The sequence below is a fragment of the Monosiga brevicollis genome, genomic scaffold (genome assembly GCF_000002865.3).
Source record: "Monosiga brevicollis MX1 MONBRscaffold_39 genomic scaffold, whole genome shotgun sequence".
In the NCBI taxonomy this organism is placed as follows: Eukaryota; class Choanoflagellata; order Craspedida; family Salpingoecidae; genus Monosiga; species Monosiga brevicollis.
Genome location: NW_001865076.1, coordinates 263,041 through 290,984, shown reverse-complemented (window position 1 = coordinate 290,984; position 27,944 = coordinate 263,041). Strand labels below are relative to the sequence as shown.

The window sequence follows — 27,944 nt, the reverse complement described above, 5'->3', positions numbered from 1 at the left end:
AAGAGAGAGACTGAGACTGAGAGACTCGTGAATCTGATGGGAGACTCACTGAAGAAAGGTTATGAAGACAGAGACAAACTGGAGTGTGTTACCAAGTGAAAGTCTTCAGACACTTGGGCTTGCGTGCATGCTTGCAGTTTGGGTGGCAAAGGGGAAGTGAGGGTGGGTGGGGTGCAGCAAGCCGCTTCTCTCTTCTTTTGTGATGATGGTGATCAAAGTCACCTTGTTGTTTGGTCAACACATCCTCCTCTAGTCTCCCTCTCTTCCCTCTCTCACGCACCCTCTGTCTTAGACGTTTCTCTTTTGTGAACCTTTTTTTTTTTTTTTGACGAGGTTGAGTGGTTGCCGACCACCGCCAATTCAATCCTTTTGCCGGTGACGGCGCACCGATCGTTCCGGCGAGGGCTTATTGGGCTCCGCTCGTCCCCGCGGTGACGAAACAGCATCAGGCGAATTGGTTTCTTTTTGACCCACGTCAAACGTACGTCCTTTTTGCACCTTGCCAAGGGTGAGCAAATGTTAACAGAGCAACCAACTCTTGAACGATCGTGCGAGCCTCGATCCCCGCCTCCCGCCTTTTATTTTCCCTTTCTTTGTCAGCGCTCTCAGCGGAGCTATGCCAACACTCACGTCGACCGTGCTCTTTGCCCTGTGCGTGCGCTATTCATTTTCTCAATGCCCCGCTGCTTGTCTGGTTTTTGGGCACGGATAGGCCTCCGTGGCTTGTGGCCGTGTATTGTCGGCAGCGGGTTTCTCTGGCCCACCCGACACCTCTTCTGACTCCCTGCCCGATTGAGCCTGGCGCTGTCTCGACATGGCTTTATTGGGCAACAACGGCAAAACGCCGAGCCATGCCACCGGGCGCCATTTTACCCCACTCTTTCTGACCCTGGCGACGCTTTTGCTTGCCGCTTGGTACCATCCGACCGCCTACGCCGACTTGGCACCGTGTGATCCATCTGGCGCTATCACCTTTGAGTATCTGGCCACCCCAGCTTTGCTCTCGCTTGAACCGCGCCAGGGTCAAACCGGCTCAATCGTGACCATCCACGGCACGAACCTCCTGGGTGGCGGGCTCAATGCCACGCGTGTGGATTTTGACAACAAGCCGGCTGAACGCATCGTCTTTAGCAACGAAACCACCGTCGTTGCCATCGTGCCTCGTCGCGCAACCGCTGGAAACGTCACCGTGCTTGTTGAAGCTGACACCGGCGCCCTCCTCGAGGAGGATTTTGCTTTCGAGTACACAGGTATCCAGAGCTGACCAGCGGCGCGAGCATATCGGCCCTCATGGCTGAGCAGCTGTCAATGCCAACCAGGCCCGGCGTGCTGCACTTTGTCCAACCTATCTCATTGGCATTTGCTGCTGGTCTCGTTGTCCCGCCTCTTGTAGAGCCCGGCGCCATCACCAGTCTGGCTCCCACCAGTGGCCAGGGCGGGTAAGTCTTACGCAACCCTCGTATCTGATCTCTAGAAACGTTGACCCCCGCATCTCATCCCTCCTCTTCTTCCCCTCATCTCTAATGCCCCTTGGTGTGCCGTCCTGACCGTAGCACCTACGTCACCCTGGTTGGCTCGAGATTGCTGGGGGGTGGCACCTTTTTGATGTCGGCCTCCATCAATCAGCTCGCGGCTGAGATTCTAGAACACAACGACACACACGTGTTGCTGCGTGCGGCGCCTGGACCAGCCGGCTTTGGCCCCATCGTCTTGACGGCGGATCATCATGTCCGAGTGGCCAGTACAGTCGACTGGACATATGCCGAGCCTGGCTTTATCGCTGCAGCCGCCCCCAGCTCAGGTGTGGAAGGCACCAGTCTTTACATTTTTGGCGACAATCTGCGTGGCGCTGGTACCAGCGTGCAATCCGTTACCTTGGCCAACCGCTCGGCCACTATTCTCGAACAAACCAACAAGTTTGTTCGTGTGACCGCCCCCGCCGGCCCCGCGACGGGCAATGTGATTGGTGATATCGTCATCGAGGCGGATACGGGGGCTCAAGTCATTGCCACCGACGCGTGGACCTTTGTGACCCCCGGAAACATCACCCGGCTAGAGCCCAGCAAGGGCATTACCAACACGCGCGTCACTATTTTTGGAACCGACTTGCTCAGGTATGTCAGCACCATCACTTTTACACTCCTTGGTACCTTGATGCGGTTGCGACCATCATCACTGTAGCCTGCATGCCACACATCCAACCCTTCTTTCGACCGCGCCTCGCCTCACGTCCCAATCGGTTCTTTCCCGCCTCTTTTGATCGCAATGCCCATGATTCGATGTGGTGGCCAACACTCGATGCTCACGGACGCAGTGGGGGCCGCCAAGTCATTCAAGTGCGCATGGCGGGTGTCGCCGCCAACATCTTGCAGTACAACAACTCGCAGATTGTAGTCGAAGCGGGTGCAGCTGAGCTGCCAGGTCTTACGGGTGATGTGGTTCTCTACATCGACTCGGGCCCGGAGGTTGTCTTGGAGAACGGGTGGACATACCAGATTATCCCCGGTGATATTTTTACCGTAGAGCCTCCCGTGGGCGTGGGTGGGGCCCTCGTGACCATTTCCGGTGTCAGCCTCCTGGCTGGTGTTGCTCCGCCCGCCATCACCAACGTCACCCTGGCTGGCTTTCCCGTCCGAGCAGTCCTGGAGGAGAGTTCCAGCCAGGTCGTCGTGGTTGCCGGCGATGCCACGGGGCCAACTTCGGGCAACATTATCATTGAGATCAGCAATGGTGCCACTGTCCGCCGCCTCAACGGATTTCGCTACGTTGAGGCCCCTGTCATTACGGGCGTCACCCCCAGCTCGGGCCAGCTGGGTACTTTTGTTGATATTACTGGCGTCTCGCTCTTGATGGGAACTTCGCAGGTGACCCAGGTCAGCCTGGCCACCGTACCAGTGCGTAACATCATCAGCTACAACGACACTCTTGTGAGGGTTGAGGCGGCTGGGGACCCAACCCTAGGCTCGGGTCCAGTTCATTTGGTCACCCGCTACAACGCCACCGTCACCAACGTTGCCCTGAACTTTACCTATACCACACCCAGTCGTATCGATGCTGTTGAACCAGCCGTTGTTCACGGCGGGAGCTACGTGACCATCACTGGATCCCGCTTGACTGGCAGCGTCAGCAGCGTAGCCAGCGTTCGCATTGGCTCTCTCGACGCAACCATCATCGAGCAGAACGACACCCGTGTTGTGGTCCGTGCCGCCCCCAGTGCGAGCGCTTCGTCTAGTCCAGAGTCTGTCACGCTTCGTGCCGCCGATGGCGCGTTGGCCCTGCTGGCCAATGCCACGGCCTATGCCCCCCCAGCTGTCATCGCCAGCGTCACACCAACCAGTGCACAAACAGGCACAACCGTTACAGTGCTCGGTACTGGCCTGCTGGGCGCCGGTGCCAATGTTTCCTGGGTCCAACTGCAAGGCATACCTGTGTCCGTGCAATACCCCGTCTCGGCCACGCGCATTTCGTTTGTCGTGGATGAGGCCAGCCGCACCCTGGGCACAACTGACCTTTCTCTTCAAGCTGACGATGGGTCAAGCATTGGTGCCACCGCAGCGCTGACACTAGTAGAGGATGGCCTCATTGCCGGCGTGACCCCTGCGCAAGGCGCCCAGGGAACGCTTGTTACCATTGTTGGCCAACGGCTGCGCGGCTCTTCTTCGCATGTAGCGCATGCGTTTCTCGATGGCGTCGAGGCGACATTGGTTGCGGAAAATGACACGGCAGTTGTGATTCGCGCGGCGCCCGCTCCGGAGTCGGTGTCTCCTGCAGCCGTTACCCTTGTAGCCGACTCTGGCGCCGTGGTGTCTGCCGATGCATCGTGGACCTATCTGCTCGAACCACAGGTTTCAGCCGTACAGCCTCCTGTCGGCTCCCGTGGCAGTGTTGTCACAATTGTTGGCCAAGGCATGCTTGCTGGCACGACGGGTACTGCTGATGTCGTCTTTGGAGGGGTGTCCGTGGCAAACGTGCTCTCCGCCAACGACACGGTGGTGGTGGTTGAACTCAACACGAGTCACCCTGTGGGCTCAAACAATCTTACCATTTCCACCCCCAGTGGGTCATACGTGTACGGCATTGAACTCTTTGAGTTTCTGGCACCGGGTGCCATCACCGCCGTCTACCCCGCTATCGGTGTGGGATCAACGCGCGTGACCATTGAGGGCGTCTCGTTGCTTGGCGGCGCGCTCACACTCGAACGCGTTCTCCTTGCCGGCGTCGAGGCCTCTGTGCTCAACGCCACGGGAGAACGCGTTGTGGTCGCGGCGGGGCCGAGTTCCCAAGAGGTCAACGGCTCGGTCATTGTGGTGGCTACCGACGGTGCTTACACCGAGCTCACATACTCCAATGTCACCGTGTCAATGGCGCCTGCCTTCCGATATCTGACTCCGCCCGCAGTCACTGCTGTCCATCCCGGAGAGGGAACTCGGGGCAGTTACATTACTCTGCAGGGAGTTAACCTGCTGGGTGGGGGCAATAGCATTCTCAGCTTTCGCCTGGGTGGCATCGAGGTGCAAGAGGTGACAGCGTTCAACAACACGCAAATTGTAGTGCGCGTGGGGCTGAGTCCCACTGCACTTGAGCAGGTAAACTTAACCATCATCGCTGACACCTATGCCCGCGTCATCCACGAAGCGGCTTTCAATTATACGGCACCCGTCACCATCACTGCGGTGACGCCAGACCGCGGTCAGGCCGGCACCCTGGTGACACTACAAGGCATCAACCTGCAAGGTCCCAACGCAGGCCAGATCACCGCAGTGTCGTTGGATGGTCAGCCAAGCGAGGCCATTCTGCAGCAAAACGCCACTTGGGTCGTCGTGCGTGCCGGCGCCAATACATCAGCCTTTGCCAGCGGAGCGGTTCAACTTGACACCACATCAGGCGCCTACACGGGTCTTGCCGATGTGTTTCATTATCAACCCGCCGGTATCATTGACAACATCAGGTCAGCGCCCCCCGGCTCTCTATCCTGCCTCTGAGGCCGCTCCCTGCCTCGTAGGCGCGCACCAAACACCTTGTCCCTGTGCCCGCTTGACTTGTTGTTCCTTCTCCGTGCCTTTCATCACAAGGGCGGGCATGCCTTGACCGCTTTTCCCACCTCGTGCTTTGGACCTCATTTGAATTTCCCTTGTGTCTTTTTTTTCTCCGTGGTCTAGTCCGGCTTTTGGCCAAGCCGGAACTCGCGTAACAATCACTGGCGAGCGGCTGTTTGGTGCCGCCAGTGGTGTGGCCCAAGTGGATTTGGCCGGTACAGCGGCCACCATTCAGTCCGCTTCCAACACTGAAATTGTGGTGGAGGCTGGTGATAATGTTGCAGGTCTCGGTGACGTTACCATTACGGCCCTCTCCGGCGCGAAGGTCACTAAACCCGACGGCTTTGAGTACATGGAGCGAGGAGTTGTGACGGTGCGTACTTCACTCCAAACCTGCACGCCACCTATCGCGCAACTGTCTTCGTTGGGCGTGCCCCGGCTAGCCCTACTTTTGTTTCATCATTGCTACACCTGAATTCAACTGCCATTTGTTTGCTTGATGTTTTCTTTTTTTTTTCTTTTTATCTTTATGTTTTGCCCACCGCTGCAGGATGTTTATCCGACGTCAGGTCAGCTTGGAACACGAGTGACTATCAATGGCACTGGCTTGTTCGGAAGTGCCGACAATGTGAGCCATGTTCGGTTTGGCGACGCTCTCCTGGTTATTACGTCACGCGCTGATGATCAAATCGAGGGTACCCTACCCGACGCTCCTGCTGGAGTGGTCGATGTGACCGTGTTTGCTACCAGCGGCGCTTTTGCTCAGCTTGTCAACGCCTTTGAGATTCTGGAGCGCGGGAGTGTCACGTCACTCTCGCCCGCCCAGGGCGTTGAGGGTGCGCGCATCATCGTGATTGGTACAAATTTACTTGGTGGTGGAACCAGAGTGGTCTCGTTGGAGTTTGGCGGGGTAGCGGCAACGGTCCTGTACGCCAACGAGACAGCGATCGAAGCGGCGCTTGGGCTTGGTCCAGATGCGGATACGCTGGGTGATGTCGTCATCGTGGCCAATACTGGGGCTCTGATTTCGGGTCTCAATCTCTTCACCTACCGCGAGCACCCCATTGTGACTGTGCTGCCGGATAGTGGCCGTGAAGGCACGCTAGTCTCCGTGTCCGTGCAAGGCTTATGCCGCGGCGCACCCAACGCTGTCATTACCAACGTGACTCTTGTTGGTATCCCCGCTGTGTTTCAGGGCGCACCAGCGGGGTGCGGCCAAGTGCGTGTTGCTGCCGGGAACCTGGACAGCAATGTTACGGGCGACATTGTTGTGACGGCGTCCAACGGAGCTCGTGCCGTGCTCCCCAACGGTTTCACTTACGTTGTGGACGGCGCCATTATCAGCGTGATCCCAGCCGCTGGTACTGCGGGCGATCGCGTTACGCTTCGTGGCGTCTCGCTGCTGGCTGGTGGCTCGACCTATTCCCAAGTTTTCCTCGGCGGTGTGGCTGCAACCCTACAAAACTTTTCCGCCGATGGCACGTGGCTCGTGGTCACCGCGGGCAACGGCGTTGGTACAGGCACAGGCGACGTCGAAACGGTGTCGGACAGTGGTGTGCGAACGGTTCTCTTGGATGGCTTTACGTACACGGCCATCACTGCAGCTAGCCCAGCTTTTGGTCAGCGTGGCACTGTGATCACTTTGATAGGTCAAGCTCTCTTAGCCGGCGGGTCAGACGTGGTGGATGTGGAAATCGCCGGCGTTGATGTGGCGGAGATTCGCGAAGCCAATGCTTCGCGCCTGGTCGTTGTGGCAGCAGAACTGACCAACTCAAACGATCTGGTCAGCGATGTGGTGGTGACCTTGGATAATGGCCAAAGCTACACGGCATCAGACATTTTTACCTATCGACCCACCGGTGTCGTGCTTGACGTCAGTCCCACAACAGTGGCCGCTGGCGCCTTTGTCAATTTGGAAGGCACGCAGCTTTTAGGCTATGGTGCATCGCTGGTCAGCGCGACTGTGGCTGGTGTGTCGGCGACCATCGTGCAGCAGAATACCACCCACGTTCAGCTGCGCCTGCCCGCTGGCTCTGCCAGTGCCTCTGGCGTTGTGCGCCTTGAAGCAGACACAGGTGCGATAGTAGTCTCGAGTGCTTCGGTGACCCTCACGGCCCTGCCGACAGTTACTGGATGCTCACCGAGTACCGGCCAGTTTCGGACGCGAGTTACAATTTCCGGCACGCAGTTGCTCATGGCCTCGAGTATCGTGGACGTCCAACTTGCCGGCGTTTCCGTTGAGCAAATTGTCTCCGCTTCCAACACGGAGGTGGTTGTGGTGGCCGCCGATGGAAATGCTGATCCGGCCAGCGCCGCGCTTGAGCTTTTTGCGGCATCGGGTGCATCCGTTGCGGGCGGCGCCCACGAGTTCAGCTATGTGGAGCGCGGTGCATACACTCATCTTGAACCTGCGCAAGGTCAAGTTGGAACGCAGGTCGTCATCACCGGCGCCAACCTCTTTGGCAACAGTACCACCCTTGATCGTGTAGTTTTTGGCAGTCTCGATGCTACAATTTTGGCTGCAAATGCGACTTTCGTGCGCGTCGAACTGCCCGCCAACGTGTCAGCGGGCGCCGTACCCATTACGCTACACGGTAACACGGGCGCCGAGGTAACAGGAACCCCAACCTTTGAATTGCTAACTGCTGGCAAGGTGACCGCCGTTCAGCCAAGCACGATCCACGCGGGTACTTTTGTGACACTGACCGGTACCGACCTGTTCGGTGGTGGATCTTTGGTGGCGAGTGCCCGCTTGGGTGGAGCCTTGGTGGCCAGCATCAACTTTGCCAATGATACCACCCTGGTGGTGGAAGCATCCACGGGAGCAGAAGATGCACAGGGCGTGCAGCTTGTTGCCGACACGGGTGCTGTGGTCGAAGCCCAACCAGCGTCGCTGCTGACTTACGTCTCGCCCGCGGCCATCACTGCCGTCTCCCCACTTGTGGGCGTCCTCGGCACCCGTGTGACTGTGGCGGGCACATCTTTAGGAATGGGCAGCAGCATCTCGCAAGCGAATCTTTTGGCGTCATCAGATGGGTCCCGTGCGAGCTCCATCGTTTCCACGATTCTACACAGTCAGAACGAGACACATCTCGTCTTTGCACTCAACTCAACGGTGGCAGCACAAGCTGGCTTGGACCTCGTGTTGACAACGGCCGAGGGCGCGTTTGTTCGGTCCGCGATTGGCTTCAGCGTTCTGCCTGCCCCTGTCATAACGAACGTGTCCCCGGCAGCGGGTACTCGCCACACCCATGTCACCATTCGAGGCACCAACCTGCTTGGCGGTGGCACCAGTGCCACCAGTGTGCAGCTTGCTGGGGTTGAGGTCTTGGCCGTGCTGGGTGCCAACGCCACACAGGTCGTTGTCGAGGCCAACGAGGCCCCAGACGGTCTCAGCGCCGTCGTTATCCATGCAAACACAGGAGCTGTAGCCTCAGCCCCCGATGCTTGGGACCAGCTTGCAGCCAGTGCCATCGATTCGGTGGAGCCGGCTGTAGGTCGTCCCGGAACACGTATTACCATTTCCGGACGAGGCTTGGCGCTTGGATCGAGTGTCGACCGCGTCACTGTGGGCGGCGTAGCCGCACGCAGCATCGCACATGCAAACAGTACGCAAGTGATTGTTACCATTGATGACGCCACTCCTGTCGGTGTGCAGGCGGTTGAGGTCGTGGCTGATTCCGGTGCCAAAGTAAGCTTAGCTGGCGCCTTCGAAGTGCTGGTTGTGCCCGTTCTGATCAGCGTGTCGCCTGCCGTGGGTGTGGCTGGCACTCTTGTGACCATCCGCGGTGAAGGGCTCTTGGGCGGCGGATCTGTTGCTGCGACCATAAGTCTCGAGGGACTGGCTGTGGCAAGCATCTTGAGTAGCAACGCAAGTTATCTCGTGGTTGAAGCCGGTGAAGGTGTGGCGGACAGCACTGGTACCATAACCATCGTGGCTGACACCGGGGCTGAGTTCTCAGAATCTGGGGCTTTTACTTTTGTGGCCAATGGCGCAGTGACCGGTGTAGACCCGGTGTTTGGCCAACGCGACACGCGCGTCACCATCAGCGGAACAGGTCTTTTGGCGGATGGGATAACGCTAGACAGCGTGACCTTGGACGGTGTGCCGGTTCAAGCCATCATCTCCGTGACCAGCACGCAAGTGGTAGTGCAAGCAGGTTCTTCGGCTACGAGCAGCTCGCCTGGCGATGTCGTATTGCGTGCTAATACGGGAGGCCGCATTGTCGCTCTCGCCAGCTTTGAGTACCGTCCAGCCGCAACTATTGACGCTCTTTTGCCTGACTCTGGCGCTGAGGGCACGTCGTTTGTTCTGGTCGGAACGAACTTGTTTGCTCACGGCACAAGCATTACCCAGCTAAGTCTGGGTGGTCGTCCCGCCGCGATCGTACGGCAATCCAACTATTTTGTCGAGGCTGTGGCTCCGCTGGGCCCTCCTGCTGGCGAGGTTGTGGATGTAATGCTCGTGGCCGACACGGGAGCCACGGCCGTGCGCACCAACGGGTGGACGTTCGTGCCCGTGCCCAATGTCACGTCTATCGTGCCGGCGCGCGGTGTTGGTGGCACTCTGATCACCATTGCTGGCGAACACCTCTTGGCCGGTGGCTCTGATATTGCCGAAGCTTTTTTGGGAGAGACACAGGCTGTGGTGCTTTCCGCGAGCAATACTTCAGTGCAGCTGCGAGCACAGCCCTCCTTGCAGGTAGGATTGGTCAACGTGACCCTACACGCAGACAATGAGGCTCGCATCATCATTGCCGACGGCTTTGAGTACATTGAAGCGGGCCAAATCACAGAGGTGGTGCCCATTCGGGGCCAAGGGCTCACGCGCGTGACCATCACCGGTGACAACCTCTTGGGTGGTGGAAACAGCATGACTGCCGTCACGCTGGCCGGTGTGCCTGTTCGTGAGATCATCAACGCTTCAGACAACGTTGTCGTGGTGGTGGCCAACTACAGCGCTGTTGCGCTGCTGGGCAGTGTTGCCTTGACTGCCAACAACGGAGCGCAGGTGGTGCGCCTGCGTGGCTTCACCTACGTGGCACCCACCGTCTTGACTGCCTCCGTGCCTGCTGTCGGTCAGTGGGGCACGCGTGTGACCCTCACGGGAATTGAGCTCCTCGCCGGTGCCGAAGCAATAGAGTCCCTGCGTGTCGGCCCACTCGAAGCCACGATTTTAACAAGCTCGCAGAGCAAAGTCGTGTTTGTGACCCCGCAAATTAATGCCTCCATTACGGTCGGCGTACCGCTCGACGTGGTCTTGTCTTTGGCTGGCGGTGCAGTCAACACGTTTGCGGATCGTTATACATACCGCGACGCGGCTGTCATCGTCTCCGTAGTGCCCGCTCAGGGTTTGAGTGGAGCGCTCATCACCCTCAACGGCGCGCGTCTCTTGGGTGGTGGGAGCTCGATTGCCCAGGTCACTCTAAACGAGGTGCAGGCCACTGTCATTTCAGCAAATAACGATTCAATCGTCGTGCAAGCCGCCGCACCCGCCGCCTTTGGCACCGAGCATGTTGAGCTTGTGGCAGATACGGGGGCCCGTGCTGTGCTCGAGGACGCGTTCACCTATGTGCTTGAACCTGTGCTGACGGCTCTCACACCCTCTAGCGGACAAGCTGGCACACTGGTGACAATCAATGGTACGGGCTTGCTTGGCGGCAGCACCGCTTTGGCTTCAGTCCGTTTTGACGACATTGATGTCGCTATTGTTGTGGCAAGTGACACGCAAGTGGTGGTTCGTCTGCCACACACTGCCCCCGAGCCATCCTCAGGGTATGCTGTGGCGGCCCCGGTGACTCTGGTGACCCTCGATAATGGCACCTTTGCTGAAGCTGCTCGCTTCACCTGGCTGGAATCTGGCCGTGTGGACAACATTGATCCTGCTGTCGCTCAACAAGGCACACGCATCACCATCACGGGCCAGCGGCTCCTGGCGGGCGCGCCCGCACTGTCCGCTGTTCGCCTGGGCGGCGACGCTTGTGAAATCCTTACAGCCTCGGATACCATCGTTGGTTGCACCAGCCCCACACTCAGCACCCCAGGTGCCTTGAATGTGACCCTTGAAGGAACGTCAGGAGCGACGATCACTGTCGAGGGCCTCTTGACCGGAGTGGCCGATGGCATTGTCACCGTCATCACACCAGGCACGGCGCAGGCCGGGACGCGGGTGACCGTTTTTGGTGAGCGTCTCTTGGGCTCGAGTGGAGGTGGTTTGAGCGCCTTGCAGTTGGCATCAAGCAATATTACGTCTTTCTTGACTTCAAATGCCAGTATGGTGGCTTTTGCGCTGCCCGCCGAGGTACCGGCCGGGGCGCACAATTTTACGTTGGTGGCTGCTAGCGGTGCTCGCGTGGTCTCGACCATACCCGTTGAAGTCGTCAGCGCGGGTTCTATAACCAGTATTGCACCCGCCTCGGGGACAGCGGGTACTCAGGTGACCATTCGCGGCACAGCGTTGCTGGGCGGGGCGGCGACTCTACAAGTGGTTCACCTAGCCGGCATTGCCGCCACGCAGATTGTCTCGGCCAACAGCTCAATGGTGGTGGTGGTCGCCGGTGCCGGCACGCCGGTGCCTGCCAATCGCAGTGACGTGCGTCTGCTGGCGACTTCGGGTGCTCTGGTCACCAAGGATGGGGACGCTTTCCAGTACGTTGCGACGCCACAAATCACGGCCCTGGTACCAGCCCACGGCCAATTTGGCGTACGCGTAACCATTCAGGGCATCCAACTTCTTGCTGGATCGTCCCTGGTCGCAGTGCGGGTGGCGGATGTTCTGGCTGAGATCGTTGGGACACCCTCGGACACTGCCATCGTTGTTGCTCTAGGGGGCAGCGAAGTGGCCGATGTTGGTGTTGTTGAACTCGAGACCGCGGACGGCGCCGTCGTGACCTCGACCCTGACGTTTGCGTACGACACGCCATCCACGCTGACGACCATCACCCCAGCGCAAGGCCAGCTGGGCACGCTGGTAACCCTGAGCGGCTCCTCTTTCTTTGGTGTGGGTGGCGTGGCACTGCTGGATCGCGTCATCGTGGCCAACTCATCGAGTAACATTGAAGTTTTGCCTGGATACAATGCCTCCCACATCATCGTGCGTCTGGCCGCGCCCACGGCCACGACTGTTGTGGACGTACCAGCCGACGTTGAGGTCGTGGCTGCCAACGGAGCGCGCACCCGCTTGGTCGGCCAGTTTACATACCTGTCCACAGGCGTCGTGACCGACGTGGTGCCGCCTGTGGCCTACTTCAACACCCGCGTCACCATTACAGGATCTAGGCTACTAGGTGGCGCGGCCAGTTTGACGGCAGTGGAGATTGGTGGTGTCGCTGCCACTCTATTACCAGGAGCTGCCAACTCGACGCACGTTCTTGTTCGTGTCGGCCCCAACACTCCCAGCGGCAGCGCCGACGTTCGGTTGCTGGCGGATAGCGGTGCCGTCGTCGAACTTGCCAGTGCCGTGATTGTGGCGAACGACAGTAGTATTGATGGTGTGCATCCGCGCTTGGGTCATGCCGGCACCCGCGTTACCATCACGGGTACCAAGCTACGCAGCGCTGGGACGGCCGTGGTGGCGGTAAAGCTTGACGGCGTCTTGGCCGACATTACATCAGAGAGCGACACTGAGGTTGTCGTCGTGGCAGGGGCCAGTAGTGCAGGAACTGGCGACGTTGTGCTTGAGAGCGACACGGGTGCGACCTTGAGGTATCTCAATGGCTGGGAGTACGGTGCTCCTGGTGTGATCAATGCCGTCAACCCCACGAGTGGCGTGGAGGGTACCCGAGTGACTATTACGGGGACCAACCTCTTGGGCCACGACAACGCTCTTTCCGCCGTCTACCTGGGCACGTACGCAGGCACGGTGCTTCCCGGGGCAAACGCCACGTACGTAGTTGTGCGGGCCGCTCCAGGACCGCCGCAAGCCATTACAGGCGCGGTCAGTCTGGTCGCGCATGGTGGTGCGCACGTCGAGACGGCTGGCCAGGATTTTGAGTACAAGGCACCCGGTGTGGCTTCGTTTGTGACGCCAACGACCGGACAGGTCGGTGTACAAGTGCAGATCTTTGGCACGAACCTCTGCGGGTACGGTGACAACTTGTCGAGCGTCTCACTTGCTGGCACGATCGCCCAGTTGGTGAGTGTGGACGAAGCGTGCACGACCGTCACTGTGATTGCCGGAGATGCCGGATACAATGCCAGTGGACCTGCTGAACTGGTCGCCGACACGGGTGCCATCACGCGTGGCGCGATGTTTTCGTACATCGCGGCTGGCGAGATCACCGCCGTGCAGCCCGAGGCGGGATCTGCGGGTGCCTCGATCACCATCACAGGTAGCAATCTCTTTGCAGGATCCACCGGCATCAACAGCGTACAGCTCTTTGGCGTGACCGCCGCGACGATCGACAGTGCATCAGACACCGAAATCGTCGTTACTGCCGGAAGTCTGGGTGCGGGTGTCACCAGCGCACCGGGCGACGTGGTCATCAACACACGGGCGGGCGTCCAGATCCGGCGCCCCCTTGCCTTCACGTACAGCCAGATGCAGAGCATTACACCTGACTCAGGCATGTATGGCACGCGTGTTACGGTGAATGGCGTCGGCCTGTTGGGTGGGAGCGTCAACTCGGCGGTTAGCGCCGTCAAGGTCGATGGTCGCCTTGCAGAGCTGATGTCATCCAACGACACTCGTGTCGTCTTTGCGCTCGCTGCCGCCAGCTTGGTGACCGATGAACCTTCGCAGATCGTTTTTGAGCTTCCCAACGGCCAGACAGTTGCATCGAGTGCCGAGGCCTTCCTTTACAAGACGCCGGGCCAAATTTCCGCTGTGACGCCTGCCGTGGGTGCTGAAAACACGCGCGTTGTTTTGACTGGCTCCAATCTCAACGGCTATGGTGGGCACATTGAGAATGTGACGCTGGCCGGCGTGCCCGTCAAGCGCATCGAAGCTCAAAACAGTTCTCACGTGGTGGTGATTGCAGCTGCTGGGGCAGCCAACACGGGGGACATTGTGATCCAGGCCGAATCAGGAGCAACCGTGATCCGCAGCAACGGATTTACCTATGTCACACCCGGTAGCATTGCTTCGGTGGAACCGGCGCGCGGTCAAGCAGGTGCGGTCGTTAACATCACTGGTGTGGACCTCTTGTCGGGAGCAAGCTCGCTCTACAATGCCACCGTGGCCAATGTGCCGGTCACGGCCATTCTCAGCGCCACACCCACCTTTGTACAGGTGGAGCTTGGCATGTCGGCTTTGGCTGTGACGGGCACGGTGGTTTTGACAGGTATCGACGGCGCCACAACAACTGGCGGGTCCTTCGAGTATGTGGCACCCGGACGCATTGATGCACTGGTCCCTGCCCGCGGCTACGATGGAGCTCTTGTGGCCGTTCACGGCGAAGGTTTGCTTCTGGGCTCGACGGTGGCCCAGGTCGTGGTTGGCGGTGTAGCTGCTACCCTCGTCAACGCCACAGACGATGCCGTCTATGTGCGGTTGGGGTCGGGCATGTCTGCAGGTGCCGCTACGGCCGTAATCAACGCTGCTTCGGGGGCTTCAGTCGAGTTGTCGTCGGCCTTTGATGTGGTAGTGCCACCTCGCATTGATGTTGTGTCTCCCGCCCAAGGCGTGGCTGGCACGCTTGTCACGATTCGAGGCAGTGGGTTCTTTTTGGGAGGCACGGGTTTGATCAGTGCTCACCTGGGTGCCATTGACCTCGTGCCCCTTGTGGGTCCAATTGTGACAGTGCTAAACGACACGCACATCGTCTTGCGTCTTCCCAGCGCTGGCGCCGGCGCCGTGAACTTGGCTCTTGTGAGCAACGCGGGTGCTGACGCAGTTCTTGCTGACGTTTTCACGTACCTCACCCCCTCGAGCATCTCCGCCATCTCCCCCGCCACTGGTCGCTTCGGAACGCTCGTTACCATCACCGGCTCGCTATTGGGCAATGGCTCGACGGCCGCCGCTGTGTCAGTCGCCGGTGTGGCTGCGATCGTCTTGCGTGCTTCGGATGCGGAGATTGTGGTCAAGCTGCAGGCACCGATACCCAGTGAAGCAACGCCGTCTGGTGCCGTGTTCATCCGTGCGGATACGCAAGCCGAGTTTTCCGGTGGATCTTTCGCGTACACCGCGGCAGGGTTGCTGCAGTCTGTATCCCCTAGCCGGGGCGTGGGTGGCACTGTGGTGACGCTCTCTGGTTCCGACTTGTTGGGTGGCGGCGCACTGGCAGCAAGTGTCAGCTTGGGAAATGTGACGGTGGCAAGCATTGAGTCTGCTAATGAAACGTCGATCGTAGTGGTCGTGGGTGAAGCAGATAACGCCACCCTGCTGGCCGCTAGTCCCGTAGCCGTGCACATTGAGGCCGACACGGGTGCTGCATTCACGTCTGCCACGCCAATGTGGACCTATGTGCCGCGCGGTATCATTGAGACCGTTGTACCTGCCGAGGGCGCCGCCGGGACGCTTGTTACATTGAGTGGCTCGGGCCTGTTCAATGGCGCGGCTGGCATTGCGCGTGCCGACCTGGGTGGGGCCGAAGCCACTGTAATTTCAGCTACTGAACAAGAAGTTGTGGTTCGTGTACCAGTCACAGCGTCACCGAACGCCCTGGCCAGCCCTATCATCCTGACGACGGTGGGTGGCGCCACCGTGAGTAAGGCGGACGCCTTTGTGGTCCTGCCACCCGCTGCAGTGGAGTCGCTGACCCCAACAAGTGTGACGCTGGGAACGCGCGTGACTGTGCAAGGCACTGACCTTCTCGGTGGAGGCAGCGATGCCACGACGGTTTTCCTCAACGGTGTCGAGGCGCGAGAGGTCCTGCTCGCCAATGCTACCCTGCTTGTTTTTGTGGCCGGCCTGGGTGGCGTGGCGGACAATGATCACTTGCCCACACTCGAACTGTTTGCAGACACGGGAGCACATGTTATGGTCAACCATTCAAGCACGGCTTATGTGGTGCCTGGCGCCATCGACGTTGTGACGCCTGCCATTGGCCAACAGGGCACAATTGTTACGATTGCCGGCACGAACCTCCTCCCCGATGCAGCCAGCCCAGCTGAGGTGCTTCTTGCGGGGCAGGTCACCGAGGTGCAGAGCTTCAACGGTACGCTCATTGTGGTGCGAATTCCTGTCGGTGCAACGGCGGCGGTCGGCGACGTGCTCTTGCGCACAGTTCAAGGGGGCGAGGTCAAAGCGCCCGCTGCGTTTGAGGTTGGCTTGCCTCCGCAAATTGTCGCCATCAGCCCCGAGGAAGGTGTGCTCAACACGCAAGCGCTGATCTTTGGCACGGCACTGCGCGTCCATGGATCTCGTGTCACGCGTGTCTTACTGGGCACGCACGAGGCCGAAATTTTATCAGAGACGGACCGTTTTGTCAGTATCCGAGTGCCAAATGGCACGGCCGGGGTCGTGGATGTGCGCATTGAGGCGGACCTGGGTGGTTATGTTGTGCAGGCCAACGCCTGGCGATTCCTCTCCCCACCCGTGATTGAGTCCATTGAACCTAGCAGCGGTCAGCGTGGCACCATTATCGAGCTTCGGGGCACGGGTTTGTTGGCCGGTGCCGCGGCAGCGCGCGAGGTCACGCTTGCTGGCACCCCTGCTCGCGTGCTTGCGCTTAACAATACCTACGCGCGTCTGGAAGCTGGACTTGGCACCACCCTTCCTCGCCGAGGGGACGTGGTCATTCGTCTTGAGACGGGAGCCACGGTTGTTCGAGCAAATGGCTTTGAGTATGTGCCCGTGAGCGACGTTAACGCTGTGACACCTGCCGTGGGTCAAGGCGGGACGATTGTCACCATTCGCGGAACCTCATTACTGGGAGGGGGGTCAGCTGCGGTCAACGTCACGGTGGTTGGGCAGGCGGTGCGCCAAGTGGTGCGGGCCAACGCGACAGAAATCGTGGTGCAGCTGGCCTTCTTGAACGTGACCACGCGCACGCAGGGTGACATCTTCATTATGGCGGACACGGGTGCCACGGTACTGGAGACCGATGGCTTTACGTACGAAGCCCCGGCCAGCATTGCGAGCGTGCACCCGGCGTTGGGTCAGATCGGCACGCGTGTGACCATTGAGGGCCAGTACCTGTTGGCCGGGGGCAGCAGTGTGGCGGTCGTCACCCTGGATGGCGTTCCGGCGCGGGTGGTATCCTCGACCAACTCGCGCGTGGTGGTGGTGGCCAATGCCTCAGCCTCTGCTAGTGCCATGGCCGGTGATGTTGAGGTGGTAGCTCAGCATGGCTCTTCTGCGACAAAGGTGGCAGCATGGACCTTTGCAGCTCCCTCAGAGGTCACATCTGTTGCGCCAGGGCAAGGCCAGCTTGGAACCCGCCTGATTGTCGTGGGCACAGGGTTGCTCGGCGGCGGCGGCTTCATCAGCACAGCGACCGTGGGTGATCTTGCTCTGACAGTCGTGTCAAGCAACGACTCGTTCGTGGAGTTGGTGGTTCCTGCGGCCTATTCCGCACAAAGTAGCGCTGACGTCGTGCTGGAGGCCGACACGGGTGCCCAGACGACCGCTATCAACGCCTTTGAGCTATTGCCACCGGCCACCATCACGGATATCTCTCCAATTCGTGGCCAGCTTGGTACGCTCGTCACGATCATGGGTTCAAATCTCCTGGCAGCCTCGACTGCCGTTCAGGCAAGCGTGGGTGGAATTGACGCCGACGTGGTGAGTGCAAGCGACTCGATGATAGTTGTCCAGCTGCACAATGGCACGGCAGCCCCTTTGGTGCCCATTCGTGTGACCATGGCGAGTGGTGCGTACGTCGAATCAGAATCCGTGTTTGAGTACTTGAGCACAGGGCACATTGCAAGTGTGTCCCCTGCACGCGGGCAGGTTGGCGCCTTGGTGACCATCGCTGGCACCCGCCTGCAGGGCGGGGCCACAGGCCCAGCGGCTCTTGCCGCCGTGCGCTTGGCTGCCGTGCCTGCGCAGGTCGTCTTTTTCAACGATACACTCATTGTGGCGCAGCTGTCGGCTGCAAATGACACGCCAACTGGCAACGTGAGCATTCTCGCTGCGACCGGGGCGATCGTTGAGAGTACGGCCGCCGCCGTTTCATTTTCCTATGCTGAGCCGGCTGTCGTTACGGCCGTGGAGCCAGCGGATGGCGTTGCCGGCACGTTGGTCACCATTCACGGCATTTCTCTGCGGAATGGTGCCACCGCAATCCAGCGGGTGCTGCTTGCCAATCAAACTGTTGATAGCATTGAGTACGAGAACGAGACGTTGGTGGTCGTTCGGGTTGCCGCACACACCGATGGCTATGTGGGCATTGGTGATGTGGTTCTCGAGAATGCTGATGGCGCGTGGGCCACTGCTGCAAACGCGTTTGCCTACCTGGCACCGCCAGACATTGTGGCCGTCAGCCCTGCCACCGGCCAGAGCCAAACCTTTGTGACCATTATCGGCACAGGACTCTTGGGTGGTGCCGCTGCCCTGGACCGAGTTCTCCTGGATGGTGTCGTGGCCAGCAACATTGTCTTTGCCAACGACACTACGGTGCTCGTGCGTGCCGGTACCGCGGGGGCGGCCAGCATGACACCTGGAAGCGTTGAGATTTACAATGCTGAAGGGGCCATGGTAATTTTGGAGAACGCTTTCGCATATGCGTCGCCCCCTGCTGTCACAAGCATCGAGCCGCCCAGTGGCCAATGGGGTGCGTATCGTGTGATTCTTGTGGTTTTCGTTGTTATTGGTTGTTTCCCCGGTGACGTCCATTGTTGGTATCGATGCCTTGCCCCTTTTCTGCCTGTTCTTCAGTGTGCTGTATCGGCTATCAGAATCAGAACCCTCGCTCTTGACTCATTCTGCTTGGTGGTGGTTTGCGTGACAACATAGGTACTTTCGTCACCATTCGGGGCTCAAACTTGTTGGCGGGTGGCACTGAGCTCTTGTCTCTTCAGCTGGGCACTGTCGCAGCGTTTGAGATTCAGTCCTATAATGACACGATGATCGTCTTGCGAGCTGGCCAGCACGCAACCGCCATGGCCAACGTTTCATTGCAGGTGGAAACGGACACAGGCGCGCAATACGGCCTACCGGAAGCCTTTTCCTATGATTTGCCCAGCAATATTTCTCAAGTTTCGACCGAGTGCTAATCATTGTTTCACTCACGTCAGGCACCCCAAAGGTGTTCTTCCCTCTCTTTGTTCTTTTGACGCCTCCCGTGTGTGGCTCGCCTCTTGTAAAAATGCGGTCTGCGGAGTCTGAGTCTGTTGTCCTCACCACAAAGTGCGGCCTTTTTCTTCAAGTGGTCGTCACAAACACGTCGTGGAGTAGATTTTGTTGGAACGATTGCAAGTGACGCGTGTTGCTTTGTGGTGGGCTCGACTACCGATACTCTTTTCTTGCTTGCTTGGAGTGAAAGGTGTAGGGCCCACCGATTTGTTTTTCCTCTTTTGATCTCGGCACGCAATTGATCGGTGCACAAAGATTAGAACAAATAGTCGATTTACATGTCTGTCACTGGCAGCCATGGGAGAGGGCATGGCCTTGCGGCACGGGTTGGCTAGGGTGCCACAGCCGCGGCGGCTTCAGGGGGTAATAACACAGTTGTTAGAAGTTGTTGAGCCTCGTGGCGATCCCATCCCTTAAATTGAATGTCGCTGTCCACGACATCGAGATATCGCTGCACGAGCTGAGCACCGGCTTGGCGTCGACCGATCGCCGAGCGCAGGTGATGCAAAGCCACCGTAAGGCCGCATTCGGCCTTGTGATCCTTCCACGCAGCCCGCTGACAATCCCGGCCGCAATAGCACGCCAAACCACACGCCATGCATTTTTTTAAATCAGAGGCTGTGCCCGTACAATTGACATGGCAGCACCGCTCCCGAGTCTGCAAACCAGCCTGGGCCAGGATGGCATCGAGTTGGTGTTCGGCCTCCGCACGCTCATCGATGTCCTGAGCCACGTCCAAAGCGGCGCACTCGCCACCATACAGCAGTGCAAGCAAGTGCGTGCTGCTCCAGATGCCTATTCAATGACAGTGCCCCAGCGCACACGGTGCAAAGCGTGAGTTGTTCGGGCGGCCATCGCAGATCTAGCCATCAATCGACACACCTGTCGCAACCAGTTCCTTGGTCTTTAGCGCCGCTACAGTCTGCGCAAGGCGGCATCATACGCAAGTCAGAGCGTGAGTGTTGACCAGTGGCAATGCAGTGGCAGGCGAGTGTGCCAACCTGCTTTGTCACATAAGTGCTGGCTGCACTACGCGTCAGAATCAAGGCACCGGCCAAGCCGATGATGGGTTGCTAAGGGCGGTCGGTAGCCATTTGAGCAGCAGATGACCAAACGACGCGGGTGGCAAAAAGGAGGGACTGCAAAGCGTACCACATCAAACGCCCGACTCTTCGCAAGCATATACGCGAGCTCGGTCCATCGCCAGATAAACATGTCTATTAGCTCACGGCCCACACGGCGTGTCCAAGCGGCGTACGTTCCCTGCTGCCCATCGAGGTCGGCTGGTGGCACATGGGATCGGGTGAGGCGAGGCCAGCACATTGCCCAAGTCGGTGTGCAGCAGGTCGCCATGCAATGTGGAGTTTGGTCTGTTACCATCAGCTTGAATTGCCAATAGTTGGCTGGGCAGACTGCGCAGCAGCTCAAGGATCCCCAGTAACAATTCGCGCGCCTTTGGCGGGCAATCTTGGCTGATGCTCTCCTCTTGCAGCAAGAACGTCAAGCCTGCCACCAGCTATTCGTGTCATGAGCCGTTGCGTTGGCGCACACGTCAAAGGTCCGCATCCTTGTGGAGTGAAAGCCCAGAACACCAAACGAACCTGCAGCAGCACTGAGGGCGCAACTCCGTCGCGGCGCCTGTCCAATGAAGCGACCCAGCGGTTCGGGGGGTGAGCACCGGGAGCTGCTGGCGAGGGCTCAAACATCTCAACAGCCCGCACTTTAGCACGTACAATTTGCTGAGATCCGCTTCAAACTGTTTCTCATGCTGTGGACTCAACAATCCATTTTCCCGTGCCAATGCAGCCAATTCCTCCAAGCGATTGGCCGTTCGAGCCACCAGCCCCGCCGCCACTTCCCCCGCCTCCGCCATCACTACCATTCATGCGCAAAAGAAAAATCACACACGAAATCAAATCTAGATAAAAAAATAAAAAAGCGAAAAAGAGAGAGAGAGAGAGAGAGAGAGAGAAACTTCGAAAAAAAAGAAAAAAGCGTTGGACACCAAAACTGTCTTCCATAATAAGAGTCAAAGGGTTTTTTCCTCCTGTGCCAGACACGAGGACACTAGGACACGAAGACGCGGGGAAGGGCAGGAACACGGGGAGAATGCGAATGGGGACAAAGTCGGCAAGCCAAGTTAACAAGCATGAAGAGAACCAATGCCCAGGCGCATGATTGGGATGGTCGCTGATCTTGGGGGGTGCAAAATCATATACAGGGACGGGTTCGATTGGTACGATCAAGGGTGAGACATTGTCTCGTTTGGGACGCCAGCCATGTGGCACGTGTTTACTTTTTGCAGGTACACAGTGGTCGACTCCAACGGCAGCAAAGGCACTTGGCAGTGCGGCATGCGTTGGGTCGTGGGGTTCATTTACGACTGGGCGGGGCATCGGAAGGCCATGCCTGTGCCAAGGCAGAATAATAATTTATTTATCGTCAAAATTGCATGGCTGTTGTACTGCGCATGGGCCGCCCGGCATCCTGGCCTGGACCTCGGCCCTGGCGGCCTGGCATGCGGCTACGGCGCGGATGTTCGGCAGCCGACATCTGCTGCTTTTGCTTAACGGCATCGGCAGCGCGATGCGCCTGCGCACGCCGGTCTGCCTCCTCTATCACCCATGCAAAAGTACGCGCAGATAAGTTTGAGGCAAGTCAAGCTTGACCCCATCACCAGTGTCCCTTCTGCGCGGTCTCAATAACGTTGTCACAAGCAGGAGGTAAGTACCGTTGGCCTGTTTGCGTCGCTCGAGGTTATGCTTGCGCAAATCTTTCCGATACTGCCGACCTGCAGCAGTCATGATGCGATCCAAGGGCTCGTGAGCTGCACCTTTGTTCGGACACGCAGTGTAATTGTTCCGTGTCAGCTTGGGATGGAGCCGACTAACCGGCGTAGGCCAAAAATTTATAATCGGACAACTTGCGCATTTCGTAACCCAAGACGAGAAGGCGCCAGACTGCTGCCTCCTCGTGAGGTGAGCATGCCATAACCTGGCAAGCAAAATGCAGCCAATATGAGATACAGTTCAACACCGTTGGTACCATCAGGCTCATCATGGCACCTAAAATGGAATGACCCATACCGTGGCTAGCACCTCGGACGGTGCATCGGGGAATAGCGCGCGCAGCCGATACATGCCCTCCTTCGGGGCGCCTTCACCCGACGCTGCTTGCTGTTGATGCAAAACCACCACCACGTTCTTATTCTTATCGCGGCGCACCGCCTGTAATACCGAATTTCAGGAAAAACATGAATAAAAAAAGCAAATGGTATCAGCAGAGCATCACCATGGCCAGCGCCTCACGTTGGGTGCTGATTCGCGTCGCTTGCGCATGGTCAAAAATTGGAAAGAAGATCGCTCCTTAATGATAATACGTCCACCCTGCAAACGAACAGAAGAGTGTCCACCGTCATTGACCCGTGCGTGATCGCCGTTCATCCTGGCCAAAACTCAGAGCTGCCATGCAGAAGAGCCCTTCGCACCTGACGGCGCTGGCAGGCGCGCATGCCAAAGGCCATGAGCACCAGGCCCACAGCCACCGACCACGTGATGTACCTGTGGTCAAGAGCAAACGTTCCGGAAAGGAAAACGGCGGGGTAAGAAAAAGAGAGCGACTTTTACTTCCAGCAATGAAAATCGTACCAGTAATCAAGAAGCCATTCCAAGGCACCAGTGCTGAGAAGAAGATCCAAAGGGCTGGCACCCGAAGCTTGGTAGCACTGGCCATTGCCATCACAAAACCCGGTAAAGTTTTCGCACGCCTTGCCGGCTGCGCGATACGTGCCCGACTGTTGTGTGCGCCGTTTGATTGTCAACATCAGATTCAACACCCGTGGTCAATATGAGCGCACACCACGTGACCGCCATGTCGAAGCGCATCTCAATGCTCTGCTCGGCAATCGTTTGCACGACCAGCGTGCCAACGTACCACATTCAAGGCCATGCCGTGCGGCGTGGAGTCATAAGCAAAGGTGGAAGTACAAGTACCGCTTTTAAACTCGCACGCTACGTCACAGGGATTATCGGTGCTCTCGCATGTCTGCGCCTCAACCTACAAATGGAAGCGCAATTCAATCACATAATAATATGACAACCAAACAAGATAACATGAGACGTTCTCAAAAGCTAGGCGTGACACCCATCGTGCCGTGGAGCCAGGGAAACGGCAACGCACGGGAGTGAAAGAGCCTGATGGCAGCTCGCCGTTATCCCGATCGGTGGTCGTGTACAACGAGCAAAGAGAACCTAAGCACGCCCAAGGATTGATTGAGCAAGCGTACAAGCATGTGCCGGCAGCTAGCTCCAATGTGCTCAGAGCACGATCAAGCCCAGGTAGGATGAGACCGTACCAGTGCAACCCTGAATGGTGCACACATTGGCATCGTCGTTGCAAAGAGAGCCTTGGGATTTGTGAAAGGGGAAGGAAAAGCCTGGCGTGGCCTCGCAAGCTACAGAGAGGGATACAATACCCCAACGTCAAAGACGGCCAGCCAAATCAGTTGCCTAGCGCCAAGACAGAAGATGGTTCTTAGATCTATTGCAGCGAACCTTCAAGCTCTTCGAGGGTGGCATTGTTGTAGTCGTTGCAAGGATAATCCTTGGTTGGGCACCGACCCAACAGCTCGGGAACCTGCAATGCGAGTCACACATCCGTGTCGACCAGTCAGCCCATGGAAAGCACATAGGAGGGGCAATGTACTCACCTTCAAGCAATAAATGTCCGTGTAGCAATCATCGTCAGCGTATGTATAGCACCGGTGCGTCGCAGGATTCTACTCGCAAGACATGTTCAGGAAGGCTGGGTGAGCAAAATGTGCAACGATTTTGTTCAAGCAACCTGACCCAAGAGCCGAGGCCCGAAGCAACAAAACTGCTTATGCCCTCCTTCAAACACGACAACAACCAAATTCGCAGCGTGCAAGATATTGCACGCACGCTATCGCGACCCGTGAGCATCTCAGAAATTGTATCGTAGCCTGTGAGCTCGCAGTTATCGTTGCAACAGGTGCCTGCCTCGGGACTGGAGCCATCAAAGGCGATGAGTGAGGCAAATCATGACTGTGTTCTTTTTCTGCTGCTGGAAACAAAAGTGTGGCTCACCTGCACTCGGCGCCAACTGCAAGGGTGCAATTTGTCGTGCAGCACTTATCAGCCGCCGTGCAGGTTGCCTGAGACAGGGAGTGACATGAGAATGGCAAGCGCCCAAGCATAGAAGGCCGCATCGGATATCAAGCAAGAAATGGCTCATGCGGGGTGAACGTGCGCACCTCATCCGTCGAGCCACAATCACACTCCTCGTTGAGCTCAACAATCCCATTGCCGCAGATGGCGTCAGCGCGGTTGGTAAAGCACTGTCCCGAAGCATCGCTGTTGCTGTTGATTTGCTATCGAAACCCGGACATGTGCAGCCAGCGTGACACAAAGCATGTGACGATGGAGCCACCTGTTCTCTAACATGGCTGCCACCCGATGCAGGCCATGCAAGCCATACCGAGGACATTGAGGAGATGGAGCAGTCAGAGAATTGATCGTTGTTGGACTTGCTGCCATCGACACTGGAGGGCCACATGATGAAATAGTTGTTCTCGGACACGGCCACTGTCGCATGCAAAATGGCAGAATGACATTGTTAACTGTTTTCATCCAGCAGATCCGGAACAGAGCCAGCACGCATTGCCTCACCAGTTGCACCATCAGCTTCGCAACGCCCGGGATTGCTGCTACACCAGCTAGAGCATGCATTATCATGCTGCGATGATGGGATGGCCAGGCACGAGGCAGTGGCATGAGCACGCGAAAAAGCAGACGGCCCAGCTCCCTCCTCAATTGCCACTTGCAGAATGCGTGTCAGCAGCTGAGGTCTTGAGCCCGCAAGGTCGGGGCGGTATGAACAACCTACCGAGGCCCCAAAGTTGTGGCCCACTTCGTGAGCAAAGACGAGTTTCGATTGGTCTTCGTTGGTGCTGCCATAGTTGATAGTGGTTGTGATGCCGGTGTTCAGACTGAGAATGGACTGGCCCGTGGTGGTGGCTTTGGGACTGCTATACGGAGTTTGGCAAATTTGGCCGACGCGGGCCAGACCCAAGACACCCTCAGCAAAGTCCTGCGCGGTGAAGGCATGCGCCAAGCAATAGGACTGCGACAAATGGATTGCATGGCGGTTTTGATTTGTCAAAGGAGGCCAATAGTGAGTGGCGACGATTGCACGCGAAGCCAGGGAGCAAGGCGGCGAAGCAGCACGTACCCCCCAGCTGACAGAGCTTAGCTGGTCAAGGAAGAGGTTGGGGTTGGTGGTGGACGTACTAAACGGATTGCCAGCATCGCTCGATGATGTGAAGATGATAATCTGCCATCATTGAGAGAGTGGATGGGGTGCATCAGAATGTGCGCTAGCAAGGTGCGGAGAAGAGGAAGATTGTCATGTGACAGGACTGGGCATGAGAATAGATACCGTGGCCACGTTGAGTTGGATGCCGGTGCCGATGTCATCGACAAAATCGGTAAACTTGTAGATGCGGTTAATGTAGTCCAACCATTCGAGCAGAGCAGTGGTAGTTTGCGGGACGCTGCTTTGGCCACGGGTCGCGTAAAACCGATGGTCGGCTACAAGTGCCATTTCACAGACGCGTTTCGTGGCATCCCCCTGGTAGCCAGTACGGCTACGGGTCAAGGGCAAGGAGGCGAAAACGCTCGATGATGAGGTGCTAGTTGAAAAAAAGAACCCCCCGACCAAGGACGAGGCTGCAGGGGACTGAGGTCCAAACTGACCGAAACCGAGAACCAGCAGTTTGGCGAATGTGCTGCTCAGCTTGCAGCACGCTTGTGCCCAAGTGCTCATGGGCATATGGATCGTGTTCAGAATGCGTCCCACAAAACTATGCCGGGTTGACCCAAGAGGCTGGCATAAGTCTCCTAAACGCAGGCTCGCGGGAATTGTGATGCAACGTACGTCATGACTCATGTTGTAGGCCACGTCAGAGCTGCGGTAGACGACGTGGGATCGTTCCGAGCGGCCATATCGTTGGGCAGGATGAATGTTGTACGTCTCGGTGCGGGTATGAATACGACCATGCAGCGTGCCGTTGAACATGGTCACATGAACGCTGCTACCCGGCATACCTGTACCGAAATAAGAGGCATCAAAGTGGTGATAAGACGAATGAATAAAGATCAAAGGCAACTGTGAGGGAGTTGCAATGGAGAAAAGTTGGCCCGCTGATCCTGCAACCATTTGATGGTCTGGTGGGTGGATGTGGGTAGTCACGCACCATGGGGTTTGCCCGAGTAGAAGATGTTAAAATTGTAGGGTTCAGTCCAGGCCTGGTCTTGATTATGAACATGGACCTAAACAAGACGGACCAGCCATGCATGCGGACAAGAAGGGGTCGTTGGGGGAAAGGCGTGCGTGAGGAAAGATGCGCGGGATACGGGCCGATGACTTGAAGGGTCCAAGCGCGAAAGACCTGACCTCGAAACGGGGAGAGATCATGGAATGATCCGGCTTCAGGTCAGCAGCAAAGTGTAGACCAAAGACATCCAAAGAAAACGGTAGGGTGGCATCACGGCGACCACTGCGGCGCACCCGCCCATGCTCAGCATGGAGAGCGTCGAGGTTTAAATCGACCTGGAACCCAAGGGTTGGTGAGAAAAAAGAAAATTGAGCAGAGTGTCCGAGTGTGTAAAAAGGGGAACATCGTTGATGCACCCACCTCTTCAAAGTGGCGAATGTGCGGAGCCAGGGGCTCGCCCCGGGAGGGCAATGCGTGGAGCACGAGAAGGAGGAGAATGAGTGTGGTGGCACCAGGCAACCGCCTGAGGCTGGACCCCAGCATGGTGCAAGGATCTGAACGAAGCAACAAGGTGTGCACGCACGCCAGCAGGCGTGGGACCGCGGCACTCTCTCCTCGGAGAAAAACCTATGACCAAAGGAAACACAACCATGAGGATCGGATCGTGAAGCTGCAGCAACGACAGGCTTGAGGATGGCCAGCCGAAACCGACCGATGCTCATTCAAAATGCACCGCACCGTCGCACCGCCCGTGTCCGCAATAACCCGCGGTTTGAGCGATACAGAGCTAGAGCGCGGCAGCCATAGGCAAGGCAAACACCCAAACGCAAAGGGGATATTCGAAAGCCAGGAGAGAAAGAGGTGGCCAGGCAGCCAGGAGAGGAGAGTCGGAAGCCAGGAGAGGAGCGTAGGAAGCCAGGAGAGGAGCGTAGGAAGCCAGGAGAGGGGAGTAGGAAGCCAGGAGAGGAGAGTAGGAGGCCAGGAGGCGTAGAAAGCCAGGAGAGGAGAGCAGGAAGCCAGGAGAGGAGAGCGGGAGGAAGCAGAGCCGCCGCCAAAAGTCAAAAGCTGCTCAGGGGGGCGGAAAGAGTGAGAGAGAGTGCGCGAGCGCGCTTTTGAGGATCGGAGATGAATTTGGTCAGGAGGGGGTAAGAAGTATTTTATCTTTATTATCCACGCTAAACCGCATCTTTCCCTTTGAATTTCCACGTATAATACTTAGATATTATATTGCATTGAAAGTATTTTACTACTCATTTTACAAGTCTCTTTCTATTCAACGTTGTGAATACGCCTTTAAATACTTTTTCATGACCATCCATCTTGAGCGGGAAAGCATTTTCAGAATCAAATACAGCCCAAAAGTCCGCTTCAAACCCATACACATTTACAACCGACCTTCACAACCAACCACCCAGCCAAACACACAACCCTCCTCTGT

General features: G+C 57.7%; 2 protein-coding genes across 2 annotated transcripts; one reads left to right on the top strand and one right to left on the bottom strand.

Moving 5' to 3' along the window:
* Positions 1–814: 814 nt before the first annotated feature.
* MONBRDRAFT_29861 (uncharacterized protein) lies at positions 815–19,133 on the top strand (the record flags this gene model as incomplete). The annotated part of the gene is made up of 7 exons (XM_001750323.1): positions 815–1,250; positions 1,394–1,439; positions 1,554–2,114; positions 2,315–4,948; positions 5,160–5,409; positions 5,587–18,691; positions 18,874–19,133. 7 exons carry the CDS (start codon positions 815–817, stop codon positions 19,131–19,133), a joined length of 17,292 nt encoding a protein of 5,763 aa, XP_001750375.1.
* Positions 19,134–19,292: 159 nt separating this feature from the next.
* MONBRDRAFT_29860 (uncharacterized protein) lies at positions 19,293–27,049 on the bottom strand (the record flags this gene model as incomplete). Its single annotated transcript, XM_001750284.1, has 31 exons — positions 19,293–19,543; positions 19,879–20,007; positions 20,095–20,134; positions 20,214–20,285; positions 20,814–20,850; positions 20,946–21,087; positions 21,711–21,827; positions 21,944–22,003; positions 22,104–22,206; positions 22,299–22,439; positions 22,521–22,598; positions 22,700–22,772; positions 22,860–23,005; positions 23,146–23,268; positions 23,392–23,462; positions 23,567–23,665; positions 23,766–23,847; positions 23,921–23,989; positions 24,153–24,237; positions 24,318–24,385; positions 24,485–24,601; positions 24,709–24,815; positions 24,900–24,966; positions 25,117–25,320; positions 25,462–25,563; positions 25,669–25,876; positions 25,986–26,092; positions 26,167–26,336; positions 26,486–26,561; positions 26,686–26,841; positions 26,927–27,049. 31 exons carry the CDS (start codon positions 27,047–27,049, stop codon positions 19,293–19,295), a joined length of 3,423 nt encoding a protein of 1,140 aa, XP_001750336.1.
* Between the last annotated feature and the right edge of the window lie 895 nt (positions 27,050–27,944).